This window comes from Camelina sativa, chromosome 13 (genome assembly GCF_030686135.1).
Source record: "Camelina sativa cultivar CO46 ecotype springtype chromosome 13, ASM3068613v1".
In the NCBI taxonomy this organism is placed as follows: Eukaryota; Viridiplantae; Streptophyta; class Magnoliopsida; order Brassicales; family Brassicaceae; genus Camelina; species Camelina sativa.
This window is the reverse complement of record NC_141892.1, coordinates 20,880,094-20,890,864: the sequence shown is the minus strand read 5'-3', so window position 1 is coordinate 20,890,864 and position 10,771 is coordinate 20,880,094. Positions and strand designations below refer to the sequence as shown.

Below are 10,771 nucleotides of genomic sequence, written 5' to 3'. Positions count from 1 at the left end.
CGAAAGAAGCTGAACTTATCTAATAAATTGGAGAACGTGGACTATTCCTTAGGAGATTGCATCATCGCTACTAATTCTGCACAATCCGTCTCGAAAGTCTGACAGTCAATCCTTGCCTCCATAATGGAAACCATCGCCCAAATCAACGCCTGAAACTCCAAATGTATGGGGGGAAGGTCCACGTCGCTGACTTCGTGCTCCTAATAATAATGTTAAATCCTCAATATTACAAAGCCACCAGCCTAATCCTTCCAAGAGATCTAAAGCTTTCTATGAACCATCAACCTGACACCGGGTGACCGGATCCCGAACCTCCAAAGATGGGGATCTAAAGCAGCTAAGTTGTCGTGACTTACTTATATAAATAGTAATACAAACATCTTAAATATAATGTCCATACGTGAATTTCGACATAAATAAAGAGAAATAATTACGCTATTAACTGAGAAAATGCATGATTTGTATTTTACCATTTCCACCGTTATGCTAATTTCGATACTCGAGTCTATTTTAAAATAAAAACACTTAGTAGTTTTAGTTATATATTGCTGTTCCAAATTTGTTCTTATCATAACTTACTTTATATAAATAATAATTTATACATCTCAAATATAACGTGTGGACGTGACTTTTGGAGTGGATCTCAAGAATTAATTCCAATACTAATTGTGGAAAATGCATCACTATTTGTTTTGGGTTTTACCATTTCCAACGAACACATGTTTTATACTCTCTCTTTTACAATATAAGATGTTTTTTTTTATTTCATAATATAAGATGTTCTCAACTTTTAAAGTAATTTTTAGATTACTTTATATTTTTTTAATATTTATTTTATGCAATCTTGTTTATGATTGGTTGAACTTTTTTAAAGGGGTTATTTCTTAATTTGCGTGTTTTCATTCAAAATATCTTATATTTTGAAACGGAAGGAATATAACTTAAATTCATTATTATACTAATTTGACATATATCTAAAGTCCAGTTAATGAAAACACTTATTAGTTTTAGGTTAGTTATTGATGTTTTAATTTTTTTTCTTATCGTGACTCATTTTACAGAAATAATAATTTAAATATCTCAAATATAACGTCTAAGTATCAGTTTCAGAGTAAAACTCGAGAAATCATTACACTATTGAGTGAAAAGTTTACATTATTAATTGATAAATTATTTTACCATTTCCAACAAACACGTGCTTTATATAACTCAAATCCATTGTTATGCTAATTTGGTACATCCATGCCCATTTTAAAATGAAAAATTATTAGTTTTAGGTTAGTGATCGATTCCAATTTTTTTTCTTGTCTTGACTTTATTTAAATAGATAATAACTCAAACATCTCAAATATAACGTCCGAGCGTGAATTTCGGTGTAAATCCCAAAATGATTAATTTTCTGTTTTTAAAATTTATACTTGTTAAATATTTCTACCATTTCCAATGAACACATGCTTTATATAACCGAAATCCATTGTTATGCTAATTTGGCATATATCCAAGCCTAGTTTAAAATGAAAACACTTATTATTTTTAGGTTAGTAATCGATACTTCAAAAATTTTATTATCGCAAACTCAGTTTATATAAATAATAATTTAAATATCTAAAATATAATGTCCAATTATGAGTTTCATGGTAAATCTCGAGAAATAATTACGCTATTAACTGCAAAATTTGCTTCATTAATTGATAATTATTTTACCATTAACAACAAACAAGTGCTTTATATAACTCAAATCCATTGTTATGCTAATTTGGCATATCCATGCCCATTTTAAAATGGAAACTTATTAGTTTTAGGTTAGTTTGATTCTAAATTTTTTCTTGTCGCGACTTAAATATATAAATAATAATTCAAACATCACAAATATAACGTCCGAGCATGAATTTTGGTGCAAATCCCGAAATATTTAATTTTCTGTTATTTGAAATAATAGTTGTTAAATATTTTACCATTTCCAACGAACACACGATTTATATAACCAAAATTCATTGTTATGCTAATTTGGCATATATCCAAGTCCAGTTTAAAATGGAAACACTTATTAGTTTTAGGTTAGTGATCAATATTCAAATTTTTTTCTTATCGTGACTCATTTTATATAAATAATAATTTAAATATCTAAAATATAACTTTTGAGTGTGAGTTTCAAAGTAAATCTCGAGAAATAATAATAGCTGCAAAATTTGCATCATTAAATGATAATTATTTTACCATTAACAACAAACATGTGCTTTATATAACTCAAATCCATTGTTATGCTAATTTGGCATATCCATACCCATTTTAAAATGGAAAATTATTAGTTTTCGGTTGTATTTGATTCAAATTTTTTCTTGTCGCGACTTAATTTATGTAAACAATAATTGAAACATCTCAAATATAACGTCTGAGCTTTAATTTCAGCGTAAATCCCAAAATAGTTAATTTTCGTTATTTGAATTATTACTTGTTAGTAGTATCAAACCATTTCCAACGAACATGTGCTATACATAATCCAAATCTATTGTTATGCTAATTTGGAATATCCTGGTGACTTTGCATGCTAGCTACTTTTGTAAAACCATTAACTTTGTTAGTTTTGCCAGGTTTGTTGACTATAATATAGTCTTGTACAAGCTTGTTGATGTGTGTAGCATAGCATGATGCGTAAATGAGTGAATGAAACAAAAACGGTACCAAATTAACGCTTGTTCTCTTTTCAAATCTCTGAAACAACCATATAAGTATTTATACACGAATATACAAGACTACAATAATTCGTAAAGGCTGATGTGAGCCACACTAATGTAATACCCCTCACCGTGACTAAGGATCGGACCGAACAATTTTCGCCACGGCCGGCTAACTAAAACTCATTATTCCGCCAATACAAGGGAGAGTTGAGGAAAACCTAAGGATCAAAAAGAAAATGCCTTATAAAGATTGATTCTCCGTCAAATGGGAAGAATGGTATGGAAAGTCAGGCTATCGACAATGTCCCTAAGTTGGTCGAGGAACCCATAGGTAAGATCTTAGGACCAGTCTTATCTAGGAAGCCTTAGCTGGTCTAGAGAAATTAGGAAGGGTCAAGGAAAGTGGACTAAGGTCGGATGGTACGGGTTAAGGCGATGGTTTGCCATGGTAGTACCAACGGACATAAGTTACGTTAGGTGATCCAGACAGTGGAGGTACATGCTAACACGGGTCACTATCAGTGATCCAGATGATGGCAGTACTAGCTAACGCGGATTGTTATTAGTAGCCCGGACATTGGTGGCACCGGCCAGTGAAAGATGGCTATAGGTAATGCGGATAGTGGTATCACTAGTCGATGCAGGCTGCCTTCGGTAATTTGCATGAATGAAGGGTTGGTTCGGTACGTATCATTTCCCTAAGCTGGTATGCCGGTAGGTAACTTTATGTACCACCCACCAGTTCGGTACCCGGGGGCCGGACACGGCCGTACCGGTACGCTAACGAACTGAAGGTCGTGATACAAGGACATTAGCTAAGGGAATCGACGACCAGGATCGTCCTATGGTGGTGCTTATCCGATCAGCCCTTATCCTTATCCACAAGGGCGTGAAGCTTATCTGGTACGTTCTTCCCTATCTGTTCGCCATGTGTCGCCACCTGAGCTACGAAGCCGCCCAGTGCCACATCCTGCTTGGGTAAACCGACCTTGGGAGGCTATATAAACCATGCGTTCCATTTGTTCCTCAGCCCCGAAAACTCACTAAAAAAACCTTAGGCTAGCTAGTTTAACTTTTGTTTATTTAATTATTTAATTGATGCTAGTCTTAATTACTTGATTTGTTTAAGATTTAGCTAGTTAAGTAGGATGAAGTTAGTTAAGTAGGATTAGGTTAGTTAAATGAGGTTAAGTTAGTTAATCATGATTAAGTTAGATAATTATGATTAAGTTAAGTTAATTAGAATTAAGCTTAGTTAACTAGGATTAGGTTACTGATTAAGTTAAGTTAATTAGGATTAAGCTTAGTTAACTAAGATTAGGTTGCTGATTAAGATTAAGTTAGTGATTAGCACTTAAGCTGGAACTGCTTAGTGTTTAGCATTAAGATTAGAATTGTTTAGTGGTGATTAGTGCTTGGTTTAGGAAAGAGCTTAGCAGTTAGCATCTAGGCTAGAACCGGTTAGTAGTCATGAACGCTTAAGTATGAAACTACTTGGTTATTGTTATGTGTTTGATTAATATGTGATTCCTTGTGTGACTTGATATTCTTGTTTGTGATATTGCTTGTTGTGTGACCCTTGTGTGCATCATGTTAGGTACCACCTGCATTGTTCCATTAGTACATGATCATAGATGCATTGTTGTTATGTTTCTTGTGTGATTGTTTGATATAACGTCCCGATGGTATAGCAGTGATGATGGACGTTTAGTCTAATTGCAATTATGTCATCCGATTGTTATATTATTGTTTGCTTGCATGTTAGTTACTATCATTTAGGTAGCTTGCATTAGGCGAATCATGAGGATCCCATCTGTATGATGTGTGTTGCGTGTAACTCTGTAACGTTATGGCCTTACGAATGTTCGGAGCGGGTCATGCCCGGCCAGACGCTGCATGTATGAAGGAATGTGGATCTCTTTTAGACCTTGTGTCTAGGGGTGTCGAGCATTGTCTTGGAAGATCATGGATTCATATCAGGCCTTACTTAGGGTAGAAGCATGCATATTCATTATCTCTGCTGCATACTTAAATTCGAGTCTTCATGCATTGCATTTTATTATGCTTGTTTCATTGTATCATTGCTTGTTGGTTGAATTCGTATTGCTTGCTGCTTGGGGATAGATAGATGGGTAGGATTACTTATGATTCTACTTAATTTTTCCAAGAATCCTTTGCCGAAAGATCTATGAAGTAGAAGCAACGTAACCAAGGCGAATCAATGTAGGTTTTACAGCTTTTGTAAATTCTTAATATGTATATTATGTATGGTTTTCAAAAAGGATCCAAAGTTATATAAATGTTCTGGTAACGATTTTCGCGTATATTGTATATATGTAAAGACTCAAATATTTCAAAAGTCAAATGGTTATTCCAACTTATATTAAGTCTAGTCCGGACTTAACACAACTCTCGCTTACGGTACGGGTTGAAAAGCCTTAGGCCGTGTTCGAGAGGTCGGGCGCTCGCGGTTGGATGACTAGGATGATTGGATTCGTTCTGAAAGCCTTGGTTGACTGACTACGAGAGTCCTATGCAGCGCTTCCGATTTTTTCTTATATTAGGATGGGTCGACGTGTTACAAACGTGGTATCAGAGCATGGTTAGGCGATGCTACGTGAAACCATATTTTCAATGTTTTTTCGAGTAAATGTGTCGCAAAAACTGTCTAGGAAATTGATTCGGTCACTTGCTAAATTATAGATTCATAGGAATGATCATAGGAAGTTATTCGGTCATTTGTTAGATTCTAGGTTAGGAATGTTAATAAGAACCAGACTCATCTTTATTTTCTTATAGTATGCCACCGAAAAGAGGACGTGGATGTGGTCGTGGACGTGGCAGGATGGGAAGAGGGGGACGGACTACTGGTCTACCGCCCCAAGGTTATTACTATCGTGAGATTGAGAGGGGGGAGTCATCGAGGAGTGTTGCTGATCGTGCATCCAATACAGCGAAATATACTCTTGAGAAGCCGATAGGAACACTACGGGAAGTTACTCCTGAGAAGAAGATCACGGAGAAGCCTGAGCAAGAAGTCCAGGAAAGTTCTGAGGAATGTGTTTGTTTGGAACCAGAAGCGGAAGAGAAAGAGGTCGTAATAGTGTAGGATTACATCAGCATATGCTCAGGTTCCTTTCAGTCACTACGGGCATTTGGAGCACCATCGAGTGTCATAGACATCTCTTCTGGCAGCTCTGGCACACCGACTATAGTGCCTAGCCCCTACGCCTACACACCCTTGATCGATGGGGATGATCTGCTGGACTTGGAATTTGGGGATCTCCCTGATCCACCTATGGACGTTCCGGAGTTCATTATCCCTTCACCTAATACCCCGATCACCTTTACATGGAGGGATACTCCACCTGCACTTGGACTTGGAACTGACCTCCTGGCTGAAGTTATCCCGTGGACGAGACATACAGTGCACCAGGTGCCCAGGTACCTTACTGTTTCCTTTGTGGGCGTCTAGGACATTACCCGCTTGCCTGCCAATTTGATAGCCCGTACGCACCATCATGCAACATCTGCTTGATTTGCGAAGTGAGAGGACATTACTCCAGCACTTGCCCGACACTGAGGGTTGACACTCTGACTCACACACCGACTCCTACTCCACCCTGATCTCACTCTACCGGCCTATCATCTTCCTAGACTCCCTTTAAGCTACACTGGGAGCAGATACAACCTGGGTAACCAGTGGGTGGAGTTTGGGAAGATGATGGGCCGGTAGCGTGAGATGGAGGTGGAGTAGGAGTCGGTGCGTGAGTCGGAGTGTCAACCCTCAGTGCCAAGCAAGTGCTGGGTAATGTCTTCTCACTCCGCAAATCAAGCAGATGTTGCATGCTGGTGCGTACGGGGTGTAAAACTGGCAGTCAAGCGGGTAATGTCCTAGACGCCCACAAATGAAACAGTAGGGTAACTGCTAAACATTCCTAAACCAGGCACTAATCACCGCTAAACAATTCTAATCTTAATGTTAAACACTAAGCAGTTCCAGCTTAAGTGCTAATCTTTATCTTAATCTTAACCAGCAACCTAATCCTAGTTAACTAAGCTTAATCATAATTAACTTAACTTAATCATAATTATTGAACCTAATCATGATTAACTAACATAACCTCTATTAACTAACATAATCCTACTTAACTAACTTAATCCTACTTAACTAGCTTAATCCTAAACTAATCAAGTATTAAGACCAACCTCAATTAAATAAAAAAATAAAGAAAAACTAAACTAGCCTATTCACTAACTACTCCATGCATCGGGAACTCACCTAAATTTTTCTAGCGCTTCGCAGCTTTTCGCTTGCTCCTCCTAACTCTAAGGTTTTTCTAGTAATTTTTCGGGTTTAATGAACAAATGGACTGGGGGTTTATGTATCCTCCCATGGTTGTGTTTACCCAAGCAGGACGTGGCATTGGGAGGCCCTTGGTGCGACACATGGCGGACACCCTTCGCAGCTCCGGTGGCAACACATGGCGAATGGTTAGGGACAAACGTACCGGATAAGTTTCATGCTTTTGTGGATAAGGATAAGGGCTAATCGAATAAGCACCACCCTAGGACGATCCTGGCTGTCCATTCCCTTAGCTAATGTCCTTGTTTCACGACCGTCAGTCCGTTAGCGTACCGGTATGGTCGTGTCCGGCCCTAGGGTACCAAACTGGTGGGTGGTACATAAGCTTACCTGCCCGCGTACTAGTTTAGGGAAATGATACTATCAGGACCAATCCTTCCTTCATGCAAATTACCGAAGGCAACCCGCATCGACTGGTGATACCACTATTCGCGTTACCGATAGCCATCCTGCGCTGGTCAGGGCCACCTATGTCACCAATAATGCACTTATCTTTTCGGTCAAAGGTCCTGAGAGAACTCCACAATTAAGCGTGCTTAAGCTGGAGTAGTCTCAGGATGGGTAACCTTCCGGGAAGTGATTGTCGGAACTATGCGAGTAAGGACAAAACACAGGGAAAGATCATGTGGTGATTAGTAGGGACGGTAACAAATCTTTAAAGCCTCCCGGATGTAGCAAACCGGCTGTCGGATATTGATGGGCTCACGGGCCTAGTGAGAGGACGTGAGGCCCATTAAGGAACGTGGGCTTATGGACAGGAATTGGACATGAGGCCCACTGAGAGGTGGCGGTTGGAGCGTTACAAGCGGGATCTGAGCCAAACACAGACGTGTGTGGAGTCAAGTGGGCTCACACCATCGGGGGTGACGGTCCTGGTGCGCAACGAGGACGTTGCGATCTGTTAGTGGGGGTGAATTGTGACACCCCGGTTTCAGAGACTTTCTCTAGAGGATCATATTAACCTCAAAGTTAGATACTTTTTTTTCCCATCAAAATAATGAGGCCAATTGCAGAGAAACTCAAAGTGGCATTTCGTTTTTTTTTGTTTTCTTTCTAAATTTGGTTTGGATTCGGTTAGATTTGATATTAGTTTGGTTCGGTTTCAATTTGATAAGAGAATACTAAACCAACTTCATTGTTACTTATCTAGTAGTTGATATAAAATTAGTAATAAAGAGATGCAAATCTTATTTTTATCATCTAGGCAAAACACACCTATGAATCTTTTTGTTATTTTGGTGATTAGAAAACTCCTAAATCTATGTAGGACTAGAGGTACTAAATTTATAAGTATAAACTAAACTATCATTACAATTCACTAATAGATGTCATGAGCTGCTGAGCATCCGATGGAGTTGGAAGTGCAGGAATAGCTCCTTTCTGAGTTGTACACACGGCTCCACATGCATTTGCAAAGGCTAGAGCTTCCTTCAGCTTCCCTTCATCCTGCAATACTCACATTTACTCCAATCACCCAAAAACTCAAATATCCACTATATGCCTAATCTAAAACCTCAAAACGGTCATCAAAATATCTGCAGTTAAAACTTAAACGTACATCGAGTATGGAACCGTCTTTTCCCAATGAGACAAGAAATGAACCAACAAAAGAATCACCAGCTCCAGTTGTATCAACTGCTTTCACAGCGTATCCAGGCACTCTCCCTTCAAATTTCTGCAATTTCACCAGTCTTCAGATCACTCTAGTAAGGAACAATCATATCAAATCTGATTCCTTTTAATTAGTTACCTTTGTGTAGTATCTGCAACCTTTCTCTCCATCAGTTACAATAAGAAGCTTAAGCTTATCATGCATGAGAGACAAAACAACATCATCCTTCTCTGCATCTCCACGTGTGAGAAACGTTACCTCATCATCACTTACCTAATCACACCAAACTCAACACTAAGATCACCAAAACAGAACACATCATTTACAACAAAACAAACATATATATACACCTTGATAATATCAGCCTCATTCCAAATACTCTTGATGACCTCAATTGCAGCTTCGGTGGAAGGCCAAAGAGGCAACCTAACATTCGAGTCATAAGAGAGCAAAACTCCAGCATCCTTTGCAGTTTTCATAGCCGCCATGTGAGCGGTTCTACATGGCTCAGAGATCAAACTAATAGAACCATAGTGGAAAATCTTAGCTTGCTTGATAAGATCCTTGTTGAGTTCAGATTCTTTCAAGAGCGTATCAGCACTGGGGTTCCTGTAAAACATGAACTCTCTCTCACCATCTTTTTTCAATGTCACAAAGGCCAGTGCAGTTCTTGCATTGGTGTCAAAGCAAACACCTTCACTGTTCACACCGTTCTTTTTCAATATGTTAACCAACATGTTTCCAAACTCATCATCACCAAACTGAAAAAACAAACATCACACATCACTCTCTACAGGCTATGCATAATATTCTAACATAAGAAAAGATTTGCCACCGAGTTTTGTGATGGCACAAGCAACATTAGCCGGAGCACCACCAGGGGCTTTGAGAAAACCTGTGGATTCAGCTAAAGATACACCAGAGGTGTCAGGGACAAAGTCGATAAGCATTTCACCAAAGGAAACAATTAATGGACTAGCCATCTTTTGACCATCAATTTGAAGCTGCTGAAGAGGAAATTCCGGCCGAAAGGAATAAACGTACATATATCAATAGAAAACAGGAAGAAGGGCACGAACGCTTGTGGAACGATTATTTTACTGATAATCCGACTTACACGGAGAGGCAATTTCGCAGACGGTTTCGAATGAACAAGTCATTGTTCTTGCGTATTGTGAATCGTCTTAGTGAAGAAGTTTCATATTTTCAACCAAAAAAGGATGCAACCTTCCGGAATGGTTTAACACCGCTACAACAATGTACTGCAGCAATTAGACTATTAGCATATGGAACTGGGTCGGACTCGGTTGACGAATATATACGTCTTGCTGAATCGGCTGCTCGTAAATGTTTGGAACATTTTGTCGTCGGCATAGTTGACTTGTTTGGCACTGAATACCTACGCCGACCCACACCAGAGGATCTTGAAAGACTACTCTTTTATGGAGAACATCGGGGTTTTCCCGGGATAGTTGGAAGCATCGACTGTATGCATTGGAAGTGGAAAAATTGTCCAATTGCTTGGAAAGGAATGTATTCACGAGGCACCAGTAAACCGACAATTGTTTTGGAGGCGGTAGCTTCACAAGATCTCTGGATATGGCACACATTTTTTGGAGCTCGAGGTACTTGTAACGATTTAAATGTTCTTGATCAATCACCAGTATTTAACGACATTATTTACGGTCGAGCTCCCGAAGTTACGTACTATGTCAACGGAAGTGAATATAATTTGGCTTACTATCTGACGAATGGTATTTACCCCGAATGGGCGACAATTGTTAAATCAATCGCACAACAACAACACCCGAAAAATCGTTTGTTTGCAGAACGTCAAGAAGGTGCACGAAAAGATGTTGAGCGTGCATTTGGAGTCCTAAAATCTAGATTCGCCATGATTAAAAATCCATCTCTTTTATGGGTGAAGGGTAAAATTGCATATATTATGGAGCATGTCCCATACTCCATAATATGATTGTCGAAGGTGAACGAAATTCATACACACTCTATGACGAACAAGAATTCCAACAAGAAGATGGAACCTGATCCTCTGCGGATCATACGTTTTCAGTAAATATGGCTTCAAATCTAGAGGGTTTAGGTGATGGTCATATA

At 38.7% G+C, this 10,771-nt stretch overlaps 2 protein-coding genes across 2 annotated transcripts; one reads left to right on the top strand and one right to left on the bottom strand.

Annotated features, from left to right (window-relative positions):
- Window positions 1-8,352: 8,352 nt before the first annotated feature.
- Window positions 8,353-9,150, bottom strand: LOC147929795 (putative fructokinase-5). Its single transcript, XM_087482306.1, has 4 exons — window positions 9,007-9,150; window positions 8,795-8,929; window positions 8,603-8,719; window positions 8,353-8,490 (listed from the first exon to the last, which is right to left on the bottom strand). Exons 1-4 carry the CDS (start codon window positions 9,142-9,144, stop codon window positions 8,353-8,355), a joined length of 528 nt encoding a protein of 175 aa, XP_087338432.1. The 5' UTR covers window positions 9,145-9,150.
- A 653-nt stretch (window positions 9,151-9,803) lies between these two features.
- Window positions 9,804-10,588, top strand: LOC147929794 (uncharacterized). Its single transcript, XM_087480719.1, has 3 exons — window positions 9,804-10,143; window positions 10,321-10,497; window positions 10,584-10,588. Exons 1-3 carry the CDS (start codon window positions 9,804-9,806, stop codon window positions 10,586-10,588), a joined length of 522 nt encoding a protein of 173 aa, XP_087336845.1.
- Window positions 10,589-10,771: the final 183 nt, after the last annotated feature.